This window comes from Lepisma saccharinum, chromosome 6, assembly GCF_977018435.1.
Source record: "Lepisma saccharinum chromosome 6, izLepSacc3.1, whole genome shotgun sequence".
Taxonomy (NCBI): Eukaryota; Metazoa; Arthropoda; class Insecta; order Zygentoma; family Lepismatidae; genus Lepisma; species Lepisma saccharinum.
In genome coordinates, this window is record NC_139234.1 from 53,600,714 (window position 1) to 53,621,322 (window position 20,609).

General features: G+C 38.9%; 1 protein-coding gene across 1 annotated transcript in view; it reads right to left on the bottom strand.

The window, feature by feature from the left end:
* Window positions 1-14,533: 14,533 nt before the first annotated feature.
* Window positions 14,534-20,609, bottom strand: part of LOC145989073 (venom allergen 5-like) — a 29,193-nt gene continuing 23,117 nt past the window's right edge. The window contains exons 5-6 of the mRNA XM_083124368.1: window positions 15,980-16,115; window positions 14,534-14,852 (exon numbers count right to left, since the gene is read on the bottom strand). Of these exons, the coding sequence (XP_082980494.1) occupies window positions 14,534-14,852; window positions 15,980-16,115 (455 nt within the window). The remainder of the gene's footprint in view (window positions 14,853-15,979; window positions 16,116-20,609) is intronic.

The following is a 20,609-nucleotide window of genomic DNA, read 5'->3' on the forward strand; positions in this document are numbered from 1 at the left end:
ATTGTACTAGTTAACTTTGAATTTTAGGTAATAATTGTGAATCTCATTTTGTTGTTACGTCTTAATGTTCTTGTAATATTAAATATTTGACGCAGTGGCGTAACAAAATCGTAAAGTACGCGTCCGCAAGAAACAAATTTGGGTCCCTCAAGTACAGTCAGATTCTTACATGAAATTTATGTAATTACTTAGAATGGCTGGTTGTGGCTACACTAACATTAATAATTATACAAATCGATGCTCTACCTCTGAATTTTCACATATTACAACATAACTTTCTTAGACATTTATGTATGTATTCAAAAGAAGAAAATACAAATACTTACTTATCCCCTCCCCTCTTAACAGCTGGGTGGATAAAAATAATGATTTTTATTTATAATTTTTGATATGTTTTATTTAAATCGATATTTTTTGGCACCGTACACATATACATATTTTTCATATATTTTTAAATAGCATTTCTCTGTTTCTGGAACTGAACATAATGAACCTAATATGAAAATGTTTGTTGAGTGTGTTAATGAAACTATTATAATTTCAGGAACTTTTCTTACAGTGAAAATAATACGATAAATTCTGGATGTACTTTATAATTTTAACTTAAAATAATTTTTACAGTCTTTGAAGCCGAATTTTAGTGATTTTAATGATAGCCAAATATTAGCTGCCATATTTATTTACAGTTTAATGAAAATGACACTATTTACGTTTTAACATGATTAGTATTTTGTATATTATTATATTTAGAAAACGTGCTATTTTTGCTTATAAACATTATTGAATTTTAAATCATGGGAAATTTAAGTGTTTTTTTTCAGATGACATATTACATTTACTTTCGTATGAACTTCACAACATCAGTACATATATTTTGTTTCCTTTATTTCATTTCTTAGAGCATAATAAACACCATTAAATGATTACGAGATTAATATACTTTCACAAAAAGTGATTCTGATATCTACAAATTTCTTGTGTACATTATTCTGTAATTTTATTTAAAGTGATTTTTTAAAAATAGAATTCCCCAATTTAAATCTTGATTTAAATCAACCTGATTTAAATCAAACCACCTTGCTTAACATAAAGCTGGCTTCTGGGCAGCGAATAACACTTTTACATTAGATCTTGCCCTTTCTCGTTCAAGAGTGAGATTACTGAGTTCGATAAATTTGGGCTGAATCATACCAGGGTGCGAAATCATTTCAGAATGGTCAGAATGGTGGGGGGAAGAGCACCCCCCGCACACACACTTTATATGTGTGTGTGTATGTGTGTGTGTATAATGTCATTAATTATGTCAATTATTAAACAATTAAATTATAAAATATACAACTGTCCTTCATTCAAAATTCGATTGTATATTATTATTTTATTAATGCTGGGAGTAGTGTAATTGGGCCGGTTCAACGCCATACTTGGTACGAGCCCTTTTTTCTAATGGATTTAACCTCAGTGGTAGCATATTTTGACGATTGTTTTGTTGATTTTATAGCGTTTTACGACTTTGCAGTGCAATTTTCACCGCATCTAATTTTTTTCCCACTCATACTTGGTACGAATGCCACGACCTTACGTGATATAACTTAACCTATCCTTTTTTTCCCTTACGATTTTTTTACGATCTTCAGTGATATAACTTAACCTATCATTTTTTTTATTTGCGCACCGAACTAACTTACATTGGACTCCGTTTGTTTTAATATTTCAGTATTTTAAAGTTTTTTCACATATTTTATATAACCTTGTTGATTTTTTTTTAGTATGTGGCAATTTTTTTTTTTTTTACCAATTTTTTAAAACTGTTTCGTCACCCTCTCGTTCTTCACGTCGTACGCGAAGGACTTCTCTGCGACCAGGATGACGCTGCATAGAGTATCGGCAGGCAGCGCGTCGTGGAACTCGCAGACGACCTTGATGTTGGTGCGATCGTTGACCACCACCTGCTTCCTTTTCGTCGTGTTGATGACGAACATCGGCCTGTGGGTTCTGAATTCGCTGGGCGTGTAGTACATGTCGACGTTTCCCTCCGTTACCCTCTTGTAAGCAGAGTAAGCTTCGTAAAGTTTGAGGTAATCATCTTTGGTCATGTCGAGGTTGTAATTCTCGCGCGGGAACACTTCGTTCCTACCATTCTTGAGATAAACGTTCTTGATCTTGCAGTCATCGAATTCGCAAACAGATTTTTCCTAAGTCTTACCGTTTCTAAGATAACCCCACTTCCGGTCGCCATTTTGGATTTCCGAACATAGGTTCTATTCATACTTTTTCTCACGTATAGGTGTACGTGATGAATCACCAAACAGATTTTTCCTAAGTCTTACCGTTTCCAAGATAACCCCACTTCCGGTCGCCATTTTCGATTTCCGAGCATAGGTTCTATTCACATTTTACTCAAGTATAGGTGTACATGATGAATCCGCAAACAGATTTTTGCTAAGTCTTACCGTTTCCAAGATAACCCCACTTCCGGTCGCCATTTTGGATTTCCGAACATAGGTTATATTCATACTTTTTCTCACGTATAGGTGTACGTGATGAATCCGCAAACAAATTTTTCCCAAGTCTTACCGTTTCCAAGATAACCCCACTTCCGGTCGCCATTTTGGATTTCCGAACATAGATTCTATTCATAGTTTTTCTCACGTATAGGTGTACATGATGAATCAGCAAAAATATTTTTCTCAAGTCATGAATTGGAGGGTTCTATGACCCTGTTTGTCAAAAATTCGAGACATTTGCAATTTAACGCAGGACTTGAGAAAAATTTTCGATTGATGAAAAAAATTGGTTCCATGACGACCTATGTTTATTTTGGTATGGGAGGACAGAGGACACCGAGACTCGACCGACACACTAAACCCGACCTCTCTACGACTATTTGTTCAAAAGTTACGAGTGATCAAAGTTTTTGGGAGGTGGTGGGCTAACTTCTTACCCCTTGACCCCAGGACCACCAAAACTTGGTACACGTATTCTACACCTCCAAAATCGACAGGGGGCATCTAACAATGCCGTATGGGGGTGTTTTTCGATATATATTTTTTCGATAACTCTTACCATTTTCGAGATATTTGCAAATTTAAGATTTTTTAACACAGGACTTGGAAAATTTTCGGAACATTTTTTTTTTTTTTTGGTTCCATGACAACCTACGCCAATTTTGTTATGAGAGGACAGAGGACACCGAGACGATGCTAACGCAAGAAATCCCAGCTCTCTATGATCATTTTTTCGAAAGTTACGAGTGATCAAAAACATTTTTGGCAATTGGCCCACCCTTGACCTCCAAGAACCTCCGAAAACTTGGTACACGTACTCTGCATCACCAAACTCGACAAGAGGGTCAACGGGAAGGATATTCGCGCTATCTCTTACTGTTTTCGAGACATTTTGCAATTTAACGCTGGACTTGGAAAATTTTCGACAGATGGGGGTCAAATTTGGTTCCATGACGACCTATGTTCATTTTGGTATGGGTGGACAGAGGACACCGAGACTCGACCGACGCACTAAACCCGACCTTTCTACGACTATTTGTTCAAAAGTTACGAGTGATCAAAGTTTTTGGGAGGGGGTGGGCTAACTTCTTACCCCTTGACCCCAGGACCACCAAAACTTGGTACACGTATTCTACACCTCCAAAATCGACAGGGGGCACCTAAGGATGCCGTATGGGGGTGTTTTTCGATATATTTTTTCGATAACTTTTACCATTTTCGAGATATTTGCAATTTAAGATTTTTTTTTAACGCTGTGGACTTTTCCTTTAAATCCATCTCAATATTGTCCTTCCATCTTCGTCTAGGTCTCCTCTTACCATCAGGTCTCCCAACAAAAATCCTGTAAAATCCTCTTTCTTCTCCCATTCGGGTTTTGTACCACATAGTCTGTCCACTTAAGTCTTCTTTATGTAATTGTTCTAATAATATCTGGACATAAATATAAATTATGTAATTCTAAATTATGTAACCTTCTCCACTAACCTATTTTCTCATCCCTTTTAGGTCCAAATATTTTTCCCTTTCCTTCGGCCACCTTCCAGAATCTCGGAGGCAGCGTGTTGATAATTTTGATCAAGTAACCTATGCCCTTGTCGTCGTTCACGATGAAGTTGGAAAGTTTGGTGCTGATCATGTCCACGATGCCAACCTTCTCGTTGTAAAAATTACGATTGCCTGCATTCTCTTCACCGGCTATCACTAACAATCTGTCGATGAGTTTTCTCACGTCGTCCACCCAAACGAATTCTTTGGGTAACGTGTTGTAGCGTTTGACGCCGCTTCTACTTTTCACCTTTCACATCCATATAATACTACAGGCAGAATTACTCTTTTGTATATTTTAACTTTTAATTTCTTAGAGAGAAGTAACATGCATTTCCTGAATTAAGCCTACTTTTTGTTTTATTTCCTCTTTAATATAATTTTCATTTGTTAATATCTTTTATCAATATTCCATAAGATTTGGTTGCCTGCAAAAGTTAATCCGTTTATCTCCTTGTTAGTAATAGTATTTTATTTATATATCATGTCAGGTTAGAAAAAAAAAAGTTCGCGCCTCAGTCAGTGCAATGAGTTGTGTAATAATATTGTCTGTTTCAGCGTTTGACTCATACCAATTTCAAGATATTTTAGCGAATTACGCCGGCTTAAGCTAAGTTCGTATTGCTAGAAGGCCTTCGTCGTTGCAAGTCACCTAACCCATTCACTAAGTAATAAGAGAAATAAGAGAAAAAAATGTTGACGTACTGAAAAAAGTTGACTTGTTCACCGAGTTCAGATGTTTACTCATTGATGACTCCGTCGTTGTCGTCTATCAAAAACCTAAAAGTACCTTGGAAACAGTGAGAGTTATCGAAAAATCTCCCCTTGTCGATTTTTTTTGGTGATGTAGAGTACGCGTAGAGAGGTCGGGTTTAGTGTGTTGGTCGAGTCTCGGTGTCCTCTGTCCTCCCATACCAAAATGAACATAGGTCGTCATGGAACCAAATTTTTCATCAATCGAAAATTTTCTAAGTCCACAGCGTTAAAAAAAAATCTTAAATTGCAAATATCTCGAAAATGGTAAAAGTTATCGAAAAAATATATCGAAAAACACCCCCATACGGCATCCTTAGGTGCCCCCTGTCGATTTTGGAGGTGTAGAATACGTGTACCAAGTTTTGGTGGTCCTGGGGTCAAGGGGTAAGAAGTTAGCCCACCCCCTCCCAAAAACTTTGATCACTCGTAACTTTTGAACAAATAGTCGTAGAAAGGTCGGGTTTAGTGCGTCGGTCGAGTCTCGGTGTCCTCTGTCCACCCATACCAAAATGAACATAGGTCGTCATGGAACCAAATTTGACCCCCATCTGTCGAAAATTTTCCAAGTCCAGCGTTAAATTGCAAAATGTCTCGAAAACAGTAAGAGATAGCGCGAATATCCTTCCCGTTGACCCTCTTGTCGAGTTTGGTGATGCAGAGTACGTGTACCAAGTTTTCGGAGGTTCTTGGAGGTCAAGGGTGGGCCAATTGCCAAAAATGTTTTTGATCACTCGTAACTTTCGAAAAAATGATCATAGAGAGCTGGGATTTCTTGCGTTAGCATCGTCTCGGTGTCCTCTGTCCTCTCATAACAAAATTGGCGTAGGTTGTCATGGAACCAAAAAAAAAAAAAAATGTTCCGAAAATTTTCCAAGTCCTGTGTTAAAAAATCTTAAATTTGCAAATATCTCGAAAATGGTAAGAGTTATCGAAAAAATATATATCGAAAAACACCCCCATACGGCATTGTTAGATGCCCCCTGTCGATTTTGGAGGTGTAGAATACGTGTACCAAGTTTTGGTGGTCCTGGGGTCAAGGGGTAAGAAGTTAGCCCACCACCTCCCAAAAACTTTGATCACTCGTAACTTTTGAACAAATAGTCGTAGAGAGGTCGGGTTTAGTGTGTCGGTCGAGTCTCGGTGTCCTCTGTCCTCCCATACCAAAATAAACATAGGTCGTCATGGAACCAATTTTTTTCATCAATCGAAAATTTTTCTCAAGTCCTGCGTTAAATTGCAAATGTCTCGAATTTTTGACAAACAGGGTCATAGAACCCTCCAATTCATGACTTGAGAAAAATATTTTTGCTGATTCATCATGTACACCTATACGTGAGAAAAACTATGAATAGAATCTATGTTCGGAAATCCAAAATGGCGACCGGAAGTGGGGTTATCTTGGAAACGGTAAGACTTGGGAAAAATTTGTTTGCGGATTCATCACGTACACCTATACGTGAGAAAAAGTATGAATATAACCTATGTTCGGAAATCCAAAATGGCGACCGGAAGTGGGGTTATCTTGGAAACGGTAAGACTTAGCAAAAATCTGTTTGCGGATTCATCATGTACACCTATACTTGAGTAAAATGTGAATAGAACCTATGCTCGGAAATCGAAAATGGCGACCGGAAGTGGGGTTATCTTGGAAACGGTAAGACTTAGGAAAAATCTGTTTGGTGATTCATCACGTACACCTATACGTGAGAAAAAGTATGAATAGAACCTATGTTCGGAAATCCAAAATGGCGACCGGAAATGGGGTTATCTTAGAAACGGTAAGACTTAGGAAAAATCTGTTTGCGAATTCGATGACTGCAAGATCAAGAACGTTTATCTCAAGAATGGTAGGAACGAAGTGTTCCCGCGCGAGAATTACAACCTCGACATGACCAAAGATGATTACCTCAAACTTTACGAAGCTTACTCTGCTTACAAGAGGGTAACGGAGGGAAACGTCGACATGTACTACACGCCCAGCGAATTCAAAACCCACAGGCCGATGTTCGTCATCAACACGACGAAAAGGAAGCAGGTGGTGGTCAACGATCGCACCAACATCAAGGTCGTCTGCGAGTTCCACGACGCGCTGCCTGCCGATACTCTATGCAGCGTCATCCTGGTCGCAGAGAAGTCCTTCGCGTACGACGTGAAGAACGAGAGGGTGACGGAACAGTTTTAAAAAATTCGTAAAAAAAAAAAAAATTGCCACATACTAAAAAAAAATGAACAAGGTTGTATAAAATATGTGAAAAAACTTTAAAATACTGAAATATTAAAACAAACGGAGTCCAATGTAAGTTAGTTCGGTGCGCAAATAAAAAAAATGATAGGTTAAGTTATATCACTGAAGATCGTAAAAAAAATCGTAAGGAAAAAAAAAAGGATAGGTTAAGTTATATCACGTAAGGTCGTGGCATTCGTACCAAGTATGAGTGGGAAAAAAATTAGATGCGGTGAAAATTGCACTGCAAAGTCGTAAAACGCTATAAAATCAACAAAAAAATCGTCAAAATATGCTACCACTGAGGTTAAATCCTTTAAAAAAAAGGGCTCGTACCAAGTATGGCGTTGAACCGGCCCAATTACACTACTGCTGGGAATCAACAGTGATTTGCGAGACTAGGGGGGGGGGGGGAGCAAAAAATGAATAGACCTCAAGATGGTAATATTTTCTGATATAAAATTCACATCTAAATGCTATTACGTGTTTCTATATTTATATACTGTGCGGTGGCTGACGGAAGGCGATGAGAAATGGAGTAGAAATCACAGATCGGACTAATTTCTATGTTCTGGGGATTGATGGGTTCAGTGACCTTAGAGATGAGGCTCTTTGTTGTTCGTTCTCTGTGGGTCTTTTCGTTATTATTCCAGTAAAGTATATTCGACATCAAAAATAATTGTTTATTTTTGTTGTTAGAACAAAAGCTCTCCCCCCCGGAATAGTTTGGGGGGGAATTTTAGGACAAGATCTTTGGTGGGGGGAATTCCCCCCTGTCCCACCAGGATTTCGCACCCTGAATCATACCATTCGACACTACCTTCCAAAAGTTTTTCCTAAGTTTCAATTTTGAGAAAGATAGTTCTTTTTTCGTGGTTGTTACTTCAAGAGTAGGAAACAAACAAGGCGGTACAGGATATAGAGAACACTGGAAGCTGTAGTGTAGAGCTATCAAGGAGAAGAAACTTTTGCCAAAGCACTTGATTTCAGATTTAAACACATTCCTGATACGTAGAACTTGATCAGGAAATTCGGAAGATGAATCATCTTCGTGCCCGTTACAGAGGGTAATAGCTGCATCTGAAGTTGTAGGAACAAAGGAATAACTGCTAATATTATCCATACCCTTCTTCAGTTTAAAACACTGGAAGCATTTAAATGCCCCATACTTTGCCCCGTGGCAGTTTGAGGTGCTTTATCATTAACATATTAAAAGCGGGTAGGCTATGCAAGGTCACGAGACAGAAGAAAGCCAAGACAAAGCGCTTTTTATTCAAGAAAATAATAAATGGATAAAAATGCCCAAGCATTTTTTGCGTTAATGTTTCATATGAGAAATGAGAATTATTTTGACTTTTTCGGCGCTCCTTAGGCTCAGAGCTCCCGCCCGCCTCTGATTTGACGTATTCATTCAAATTATAACGTTAAACTAGAATATAAAGCCAGATAAAAAAGGTTTTAATTTTATTGCCCACAAAAATTAGCCCTTTCTATCTTTCTCACTTCCATTTATTACGTTTTTCATATCAACCTCATGGGACGCGAAGCCCCTACATGCGCGAGCCCAGGGTGGTCGCCCACTTCACCCACCCCTTGCTACGCCAATGGTTATACAACCTCAAGGCACCTGCGCCTAGCAGAAATTAAAACATTTCCACACGTAGTGAAATATAAAGGCCGTTGGCAACACTGACAGTAGTGCTCGCGTCTACCTGCAAGAACTACTAAAGCTGGCAGGCATCGATGCCTGTGCACAACTGTGACGTGAAGCTCGCTTGCGCAATGTCGAACACCTGGGCTTGACGTGCGTGTTGCATATTATTGTAGGCGCGCCTCCTCACAGACGGGTTATTTCCGGGTCTTGTGCAGGTCTCTGATGCTAGCCACTCTGCTACGGTGGTCGGCGAAATGCTCTTGAAGTATTAGATGTGATCAGCAATGCTATGGTGGTATTACATGAAGCTAAATAATTGTAGAGTTGAAATTATGGTCCAAAGTAACGGGAAAAAATCAGTTCATCGATAGACAACCCCTCCCCCAACCTGACAACCAGCAATACAGTCGTTCACTCACAGAGCGCACAGCTGAGTGCATATTTTTGCATTCAATTCTCAGAAGTATTCTAATAGTACTTTCCTCCGCAAATTGTGTTTTCAATTTTCCTTTAATTTTCTAATACCAGCGCCATTGAACAACCATGATAATTCTAGGTTTAGATAATAATATATTTATAAATTAAATGATGCGTAGCAATGATTCTTGTAGTAAAAAAAATGTCTAGTTTTGAGTTAACCAAAAGAACATTTTCGCAGCACCACTGCAGTTAAAAGAAAAGTCGGGACACTGATGGAGATGACTGGCCGAATCTAAACAAAATCCCCAACCCTTCTTTAACTAAACCTTTCGCTACACACACGTTTGCAAATTAAAGGCACATATTTTTACATATATATTTACAATTTTTTTGAATTGTTGTTTAAAGTCCACTTTATGCACAGTAAGGCTAACCGGGACTGGACCTACAGTTTAAAGTGGAATCCAAACCACTGTGCCATATGCTTCCACCGAGTATCGAACCTGAGACCCCTTGATTACAAGGCAACAACGCTACCACTGCGCCATCGGGGAGGCCCCATATATATATATATATTTACAAATATTGGATAACGTACACTGGTCGTCCAAGATTAGAATGAACTTCTGCCGCCTTAGGAGAATATCCTATACTACAACGTTAGTCTTCTTACAGTTGGTAGAAGTTTTAAAGACCTCCACCATGTCACTGACAGAAACCTGTGCGACAAAATGTTGCTCAACATAAGGCAACAATAGATAACTCAAATTGTTTAAACGGGTTTCTGATATTGCGTCATCTTAGAGAACACACTTTCACAAGAAGAACATTATCACACGAAAAACATAAAGTATCTTAAGCAGTGGCGGTCATGGACGTCCGCAGGGAGGGGCAAGCAAGGCAATTTTTTTTCCAGGGGGCGCAAAGGAGGCATGTTTTTCCCCATAATAGTGATGCCCCCTCAAAAAGCACTGCTTCAGTCTGAAATTACCATGTTCCTTCAATGCCCTAGTAATAATTAACAAAAATGAGGGTGTCTGAAATTAAATTATGTGTGAAATATATAATTGTAGGTGGTCATTCATTTTACAGTGGGGCGTGGCCTCCCTTGCTCCCCCATCCGGACGTCTATGGTGGCGGTGATTGGATGCCAAAACTTGGGGGCAAGGATAGTTTACTTTCTCTTAGGCAATGTTGCGGTTGCAAAAAGTAAAGGGGCAACTGCCCCCTTGTCCACTAATCGTTGCCACTGATCGACAGAATTAGAAAAAATGAACATGTCGCATTTGAGGTAGTATCAGAATCATTTAACCACCTAAATATGAGGGAGTGCGAATAACAATAAATTTTCGGGAATGTTAATGACAATAAATTTGTTAGAGAATAAAGTAATCATATAGCGCTACAGCCCAATATTGGGCCCTGGCTTACCTACCGACTGCTGGCATCCCTCCCACGCGGGCCACCAGGCGGGCGTGGAGATCTGCAGCCAGATTAGGGGGATGGGTGGTCGGCCCGACCAACCCCCAGCCGTTGTAGGACGTCGCGACCGGATTACGCTCACTCACTCGGAGCTCCCCAATTTCCTCACCACCCAATTTTGCCACCGGCCCTATACACAGGCCGAAAATTCCCGGAGACTGAATCCGGGATCGAACCCATGCAATGTGCCTTAGACCACACGGCCACGGAGGAGGACAGAGAATAAAGTGGGAAAGTCCAATTACGTAGTAAATAATGTCTCCCCTACGTAATTGCTTAGAACTCTCATTGACATGAACATACTTCATTTTTCGTAAATAGTATAATATTGTTTAATCTTGTCGATAAGATTCCTCTACACTAAATTTATAATCGGCAGTATTAAGACCTCCTTTGCCTCCCACTCCCCGTGCGCACGCCTATGATACACAGATATTTAAAATTCTGTTTTGGGGAACTGTTTGGACTTTGGGATGAGGTTGCGTTTCAGCCTCTTGTCTGTGCTAGCTCTATATTCAGCGGAAATGTCTTCCACACAAGAGCGGATATAGGGGAAGGACGATATGAGCGATCGCCCTTCCCAACGCCCAGGGTTTTAGATATATTATAAATATTCCGCCGTAGTAGCAACAAGTGTCCATTCACAGCGCAGAACGGTTATTTTGACAAAATTCTGTTTCACTGCTGGCTGCTTTTTTTTTTTTTGCCGCTTCTTACCCAAGCAAAAGGCCTAATAGGTTGTTTGACCGCGAGTTCCTTCGTAGGTAAACGCGGCAACAGAGGGTCACTGCCATTAAGGCGGTCTCCGTGCCCGATCCTGCAGTCGCAGCTATAAGTATGCCTAATATTTTTGAAGGTTCAAATGTTCTGTCTTTTATTACCAAGTTTAACAGGCTCGAGAAATTTTCTTAAACTTTTGATTTATGTTCACTTTATGATCATAATAGGCTAATCAGAATTATACCTGCAGTTTAAATTTGAGTCCAAACCATTTTGCAATATGACTGAAAGGGGAATCGAACCAGAGACTCCTTGAGGTACTACATTTTTGTTTATTAGTTTATTTACTTTGCTCCTCATATCTGATCGTACAATTTATACTGGCAATAGGAGGAATTATGAAATCGACATTCAATAATAACAATATATTCCAGCTCTGGGTCCCTTATTTTCAAAATAATACGCTAATCCCGTGGTTCGCAAAGTGTGATAGGGCTTTCAGGGGCGCCGCGAAATGTTCCAATATTTTCACTGAAATGATATGATTGTTCCAAATATGTGCTTATTTAGTACTTTTTACATATAAAATGTTTCTTATGTGTTTTTTTTTTTTTTAACTTAAGACGAACAACCTAACCACACTAATTGAGCGTTGCAAGTGTTACATAGGCCTACATTCTGACTTGGGCATCGCGGAAAAAAATTGAAATACTAAGGGCGCCGTGAAACGGAGTCAGAGAAGTCAGAGAAGTCAGCTTGGTTCCTGTATACAGTATGATATAATGTTTATGAACAACATTCAAGTGCAAGTGTATGTTAGAATTGATTCTCGGTGAGGTGAAGTACTCGACTGAAATTCGCCCTTTCGAACTGAAACTTCTGGATCCGCCACTGCATAATAGTAACTAATATATTAAAGTAAAAGGATTATTTCAGTTTGCGGGGTCCGACCCTGTGGCCGAGTGGTTAGCACATCGCGCTGCGACGCCAAGGGTCCCGGGTTCGAATCCCGGTCGGGCTTGGTTGTTTGTGAATGTCCATTCATCAATTTCATCATTTCATCACTCATCCCCATCTTCGCAAATTAGCCAAGAGGCACAAAACGCGAAGTAAAATAAACTAAATCAAATAAAAAAAAAAATTCAGTTTGGGGGATTGAACTGGACATCTAGATTGTCGGTGTTGAAACAATATAACATCGTCATTTGAAATATAGCCTACTGCGTAGAAAGAAATGTCCCCGGACAGTCTTGGGAGATTGGTAATGAAACGACGACGATGAGACTATTCATTGAAAATGGAAAGCTGATTGGAATGATATGATATGATACTAGGAAGCCACTCGACTATCTCCCACATATTAAATAATAATAATAATAATAATAATAATAATAATACACTGAGCTGTGAAGGATTTGTGGTGTCCGTCGACTCGTAAAACACAGCGAACATAATCGACACGTATTCTAAGTTCAACGGCAATAAAATAAAGTAAATCGGGTCTTTCTATTCAGTGCTTGCCTAAAAAATAATTTCAAGTTCGAATTGTTATTGTTGTCCACATGTTTCGTAAATCAATTTTTTTAATAAGCGACACTACGTGTTGAATTTCGCGATTACATAAACTTTCAGGAGTGCAGAGAAAACAATGCGGGTCACATGCACCTAGCCTCACCCCGCAATGCGGGTTGCTAGGGAGGCCGCTACGCTACTGGTTCCTCGGCAGAGTGACGAAATGGGTGCTCTTTGAAGACCCCGGACCAAACAAAGCGGTTCATGGGGCACTATTTTACTCAACACGAAAAAAATATTGATATGTTGAATCAGAAACAACTTGCACAGTTTGAACTGGATGCAGTGCTCGAAGGGGGTCGGGGGGAGGGTGCAAGGAGTTGGGATCCCCATAACTACTTTTTATAGCAAAATAATCGAAAAGCATCCACAGCTGTCTCGTTGCCACCGTCTCCCAGCTAACCACAAAGAGTGACCAAACTTCCCACCAGCTACATTTTTCAGTTCAAGCTCTGACTGCAGGTATGAGTTTCATTTAATTTGCCTTCCACTTTATGCACAGAGAGATTAATCTGGACCGGGGAAGGGGATTTATAACATTTTGGACCCTAGGCTATCCTTTGTTTTGAGCCCTGCCGATATTATTATTGTTGTTATTGTTATTGACAGCTTTGTTATCATGATATTGCACTTACAACTGCATACTGTGTATTAATGATACTTGTAAACTTCGAAATATAGACATCTGATAACAAAATATTCATTAAACTTTTATGAAATAAGCAAGTAAAATAACTATTGTTTTATTGTGTTATTATCACGATATTAATGGATTTTAATAGTCGATGGTTTTTGTCACTTCTTCTTCTTCAGCGTCTCAATTTTGTGCGCCCAGGCTACAGCCTAGGATAGCCCAGTGGCAAATCCACCCCTGATCCAGGTTGACATTTGGGTGTTTGCCAGAAAGAGAGCGGAGATGGAAAACACATACACATAAAAAAATGAGAAAATGATAGAGAGAAACGTGAGAGAGGAAGGGGGACAATTAGAGAAACGTACGCTTAAAATATTGTTTGTTTATTAGTTTGTTTTAATACTACATGTTGCACTGACCACTGATAGTAAGTCCAGCTCAACTACAAGTCAGATCCTAGCGTCGGGTCGTTATGATTAGGTCTTCAAGAGTACCCAGTGGCAACCACCGTAATATAATACAAATTCATCAATACCGTTTATTTATTATAAAATTAATGCAATATGTTTAATAAGCCGATCAAATAAAGAACCTTGGACCTTTTGAATAGAGTCATATGCTTTTCCTGTAAAATAGTGTCGAGCTTTTTTTTTATCAGCGACACTAGCGGCACAGTGGTAATTTGAATCATCGCGAATTAAAGTTTAAAAATAGGTCTAAACAATTTGATTTTATGTCTGTTCTGTTCTCACTCCTTCCTAACCTACTCACACACACACACACACACCTATGGCTATTATATGCTTAGTGAGAAGCTTAGTGGTATAGTGTCTCGTTTATGTTGTACTGTATGGTGCATGGAAGGGCGAGACGTGAATTCCATTTGTCTCGAGGCCTCTGATGAGTCATAATACCGAGTAATCAGTCATTGTATGCACGCCTGTTCCGTTGATAGCCTAAACCTTAAAAAAATAAAATAATAAGAGAAATGAAAAAAAATATGAACATTTTATTAGACAATTTCATATTGAAGATATTATGAAAATGATCGCAACAACAACGCTGGACAAGATAATGGAATGAGTTGATAAACATTGTCCACAGGAACATAGACCTGGTCTGCTGACTTTGCATGCTGATTTTTCAGGAGGGCAATCAGTACATGGCGAACCATCTTCGTATATGGGTTCGTCTTTTCGAAGCCCAATTGGTCCATAGTTGCAAACAAGAAAATCTTGTGTTATGTTCTTTGCTTTTGATACGCGACTTCGGACAAAACCACATCCTATAAGATACGTGTCGTGCCACAGGATCTGAGATATATCCTCCAATGCGTTGCTTCTAAAACAGAATCAAGCATTAAATTAACACTTTTCATATTAAAGAGATTACCGTGCCTCATCCCTTCTCCGACATATTGTCGTCCACAATCAGTGATGAACACTCCCTTCCAGTGGCTGCGATTAGGAGGGAGTGAGGGTGCAGTTGCCCGGTCAACACCTACCCACAGAGATAGCGTCCGCTAAACCTGGGTATATGGATAGGATTTGATTTGATGTTTAAGTCACTTTATGCACATATAGACTAATCGAGACTCGACCTAAAGTTTAAAGTAGGGTCTGAACCACTATGTGCATCCACCGATATCGAATCCCTTGGTTACAAGGCGATGAGGTTAACGATACACCATCGCAGAACCTTGGTGTATGGAATGTTCGCCATCCAATACAGTAGTAGGCCTATGTTTATAACCATATATTTAAACAAATTGCTTTTAAGTGATGTGTGTTCTACATTCGCAAGACTGAAAAAGAGGATAATTTGTCGTGTGAGAACCAGAGGGACATAATTCTAATTTATCCAATTTACAGGAGAGAGGAATTAATGTATTCTTAGGAACATGTGTGGCTCTTAAAATGAGTCAGTAAACTGGAGATAAGTGACTCCGCCTTACTGTTAAGGATTAGAAGTGGAATATGTTGATCTGACTCCAAATAGCGCTCTTCAGAAGAGATACGTTTAACAAAACCGAAAAACGAATTTTTGGAGTTACGTTCCTCTGGTTCTCATACGACGAATTGATATTTTACGTGGCTTTTCTGACACTTTTTATTAACTGCGATGATGAGGATGAGTGATGATATGATGAAATTGATAAAGGGACACTCACAAACAAAACCTGGTCTCCAGGTCGTGATTCGAAACCTGGACTAAAGGAGGATAAACATAACTATCACCAATACACTAAAGAAGTAATTTGTATTCTTCTCAATATTAAATATTTTCAAACAGAAGAGAATCTCAAGATGTTCATAAATTGCATCTTAATTTTGGGGAATGTAAAATTTACTTTTGTCACACAAAACTATCATAAATTGGATCTTCTTTCGTGATATTATGAGGTATATGAAAGAATGGACACCTACTGTATAGATTTGACTATATTCCTAAACGATGGAATTACTTACTTGTATGAATGTATGATATTAGAGAACTCCTTCGAAATTAAGTCTGTGCTACTCTTCATATACTGTTTCCAAGAGTCCGCTTGTGACCCATTAGGATTCCTTAATGTAATAAAGATTTGGTAAACCTGGAAATTTTCTGTAATAGTAGAAGAGGGAATGTTATTACAAGGGAAATGATTTTAAGGTGCAAAATTATGGTCGGGAAAGGGAAAAAAGGTTCTGAAAATGTTTCCAAAAAGATGCAAAAAAAAAAGGTGATGATAATATGCCTTTATTCAGGTCTAAACCAGTTACATTAACATTCTTTATTCAACACTATAGGAAATAACATAATTAGTAATAATTACATAAAGTAACCAGTATTTATGCTCTCATGGTGTACAGTATTTCGGAAGTAAACGTGGCATTTACTGGGTTTCAACGAACTTGTTATATTGGATTACACTCAATATAGTGTGTAACAAAAGTCCGGGAACACTTTAAAAAATATATATTGTAGCCAAACGAGTAGCATTACAAAGTAACAAATAACATCATTTTAAAGAGTAAAGTTGTAAGTTTTTTCAACAACACTCACTTTAGAAACACTCTATGTGAGAACCATGTGTGACCCGACAAATGTCGACGCGATAATCGAACTCTTGCCACACACGGCCCAACACGTCTTCCGAGACTGTGGCTGTTACTTGTTCAATTCTCCCTTTTGAGTTCCACAACATCACGTGGAAGAGGAGAGACATATACATGGTCCTTTAAATAATCCCATTAAAAAAAATCACAAGGGGTTATATCCGGGGACCTAGGAGGCCATTTTAGCACACATTGGTCGGTTGCTCCACCACGACCAATCCAACGATTGGGTAGCTCTGCGTTCAGATATGCCCTAACATCACGGTGAAAATGGGGGGTGGGGCATCTAACTGAAGGACAAAGTTCTCTGATTCAGTTTGCAACAATGGTATTAACCAGTTCTGCAACATCTGAATGAAGGACTCTCCAGTTACAGTTTGTTTTTCAAAGAAGAAAGGCCCATAAAGTTTCTTGTGAGACATGGCACAAAAAACATTGACCTTTGGAGAATCTCGCTCGTGTTCAACAATGTTATGCGGGTTTTCTGTTCCTCAAATTCTACAATTGTGCCTGTTTACTTTCCTATTTGTATGAAATATTGACTCGTCCGAAAAAAAATATCAAATTCACAAAAGCATCATCTTTGACCTCCAATGCACATCAAAACTGAATCGCTGGTCTTTGTTTTTAGGATATAACATTTGCACTAACTGTAGTCTGTACGGTTTCATGTTTAATTTTTTACGCAAAACCCGCCACACAGTCAGCGTTGACATTTCCAACTCACGTGAAGCTTTGCGTATAGATTTTCTCGGACTCCTTGTGAAAGCTTCTCTCACTCGCTCAATGTCATTTTCACTCACACCTGGCCGACCACTTCTCTTCTTGACACAAAAACACCCAGTTTCAACAAACTTTACAATTGTAGATTGCCTTCCTGGTTGGTGCTGCTTTCCCGTACTTAATCCTAAATTTTCGTTGGACATCGTTGCACTCTTTGTTTTGTCAAATTCTAGCACGCAGAAAGCCTTCTCAGCTCCAGAAAGCGCCATCTTGATTATGACACCACCTAGCGACGATATATGGAACTACACGTAACACCTGCAATGAGAAAAAACTTACAACTTTACTCTTTGAAATGACGTACTTTCTCACTTTGTAATGCTACTCGTTTGGCTACAATAATTTTTTTAAAGTGTTCCCGGGCTTTTGTTACACGCTGTATTGGTATGTTTTCGAATGTTAATCACTGACGCTTTGAGCTCAGGAGAAATTTTGGAACTATTAGGGCTGCAATGATTATATTATAGCTCTACAAAATGTTCAGTTCTAAAAACTGAGGCTGTAGGATTTTATGCAGCTGCTAAGAAGAGTGAAAATAATTTATTATGCTGTCCAATTTTTTTAACAAAACATGAAGGAAAAGGAATGAAAAAGGTGCTGAAGCATCAATGAGAGGGTAAAAAGAGGATAAATGTGATTATCTCACGAAAAGGCGCCAAAAAGGTGCAAGAAAGTGTGTTCATTTTACTTGATTTCATGTCCTAAAATACATATCTCAAACGATCGGTACGAAAACAGCTGTATTTTTGGGAAAATGCTGCACCTTAAAATCCGTTCCCTAGTGATTACTGTGCTCGTTTTGCGGCAATGAAGGTCGTCGACTTTTGAGTAAGGGGGACAAGACACTTCCAGAGTTTCCAAATTGACACACATACACGCACACACACGCCATCACCCCCCACCCCCATCCCCACACACAGGGTGTTTCTGTGACCGTGTTGCAGACTTGCAGGGATGATGGAAGGCAGTGATGTGCGATGACGTCGACACTTGGGGTAGCAACCAGTGGCGTACCCAAGGGATGTTGATGTGGGTCATACCCCTCTCCCCTTTAGGGCCCACAGTTCCTAAAAAAATAGAACGTCAAAAACAGGAAAAGATTGCAAAATGATGAATGAGTACAAAGAATACACGTAACTCCCATCCCCTTTCGAAAATAAAACCTATTTGCTTTGACTATTAAGCCAGAGATCCTTGGTTCGAATCTCGGCTTGGCCATGGGTGTTCTTTGTGTGTCCCCCTCATCAATTGTATCGTATCATCTTCGCGATTTGCCAAAAGTGGCGGAAAAGCGAAGTAAAATAAACCAAATCAAGCAATCAATCAATGATTTGATTTGATTCTTGTTACTTAGCGTCGCTTCCTTTTCATATTTGGTTAATCGCGAAGATGATACGATAAAATTAATGAAGGGATAAACAAAAAGAACACCCATGCCCAGGTCGGGGTTCGAACCCTGAAATGGTGTCATAGCGCGTTGTGATAACCACTCGCAAACGGTTGGTTGATTTGTTAGTCAATTTGGTGTTTTAAGTCCACTTTATGCACAGAAACAAAACAGGTAACAAAACACACTTTTTTGTAGTGTCTTCAATAATATATATTTGGGTTTTGAGTTCTGGGATACATTTTTCATACCAAATTATTTCATTATTCACTGCAGAGTACAACACATAGGAAGAAGAATGTGCGCTCATCACGGGTTCGATTCCCGGCCTGGATTGTTCTTTGTGAGCTATCTTCACCAATTTCATCATATCATCACTCATCCTCATTTTCGCGATAACCAAATGTGGCAGAAAAGCGAAGTAAAATGAACCAAACCAATAACAACAATATGAACGTGCGTTCCCTTGCCCAAATAAATACATCCGGATTTATGACTGTTTAACTTACCCAGGAGGCCAAGAGGTTAGTATATTTAAATAAAACACTACTAAACGAAAGCGAGAGGAAGCCTGAGCAAATATTTGTTATATATTCCATATTTGAAAAAAAAATTAAAAAGTAAGCATTATATTATTGTCTGCACATAATACGTTCCCATTTCATAAATAATAAAACTACATGGCATATTATGCATACATATTGTACAACGTGTAAAAAGTTGTGGTGTAAATACAGAGAACACAAGTACTGCAAAAAATTTCCCCTGTGTTCTTTAGAGGATTTACAAAGAAATCGAAGGGAAACCAATCCCCTATCTGTCCTATAGGAGATAGACTGGGGGACCTGAAAGCACAGGCTTTCAACCATTGCAGCTGGGGTGAGTTGCAAGGGAGGTAGAGGCAGAAATCTTCCCTTTCCCTTCTGTCGGCCGTTTCAACCTGGAACAAGTAAGGCGGAGGAAGAGCAAGCTAGAACAGCTTTGCCCGCAGATCGGACCGAGGGTCGAGAAGCGCGTGAAAAAAGTGTTGCATATAAACTTCGGCTTTAACAAGACAATAAATATTGTGTTTTGATAATAATTAGATATGTGAGATTGATTGCTCTATCTCTACTAGACTAGCTACTCCTCAATGCACTTCACTGGTGGAAGGGAACAAACGCAACAAAATGAGATACAGAACCATGGGGCGGAAATGCCTCAGGCATTTTTTATTGACGAGAGAAACGACTCCAGAGGTCACGGGTTCGATTCCAGGACAGATGACATTGTACGTACATAGGCGTGTTAACATTTGCTTGATCACTTCTTTTATATTGAAATACTTAAATACAAAATTATATAGATGGAGTAGAAGTGTTATCTGTTAGGTAATCTGCTGACTGTACTGGCATGCAATGAAAACATTTTTTTCAAAAACTTTAAACCGACTCAAGTAATGAGAATATGGCTTGAAAATTACACTAATTCTCATGCAAAGTTGGTGAAAAATCATCTGGTACAATAATCATGGTACAAACCATGAATGGTACAATTTTCAACCCGCACATATTATATACACCGCGTATGACAATAGTAACTATCAAAAATTCTTTCCAAAACTTTTCCAGGGGAGATCTTTGGAATTTTATGTTACTTGAGAATAGAGAGAATTGACATGTTCTGGAGATATTTTTCACATATTCGAAATCACAAAATACAGCAATTTTGCATCAAATGCGAATTGTTGCCTTTTGCGCGAATTTCCACACATTTTGCGCTTAAAAACGAAAAATGCCGTGAGAATCCAACATTATTGTGTTTTAGTCTCAAAAATATAAATTGTACCAC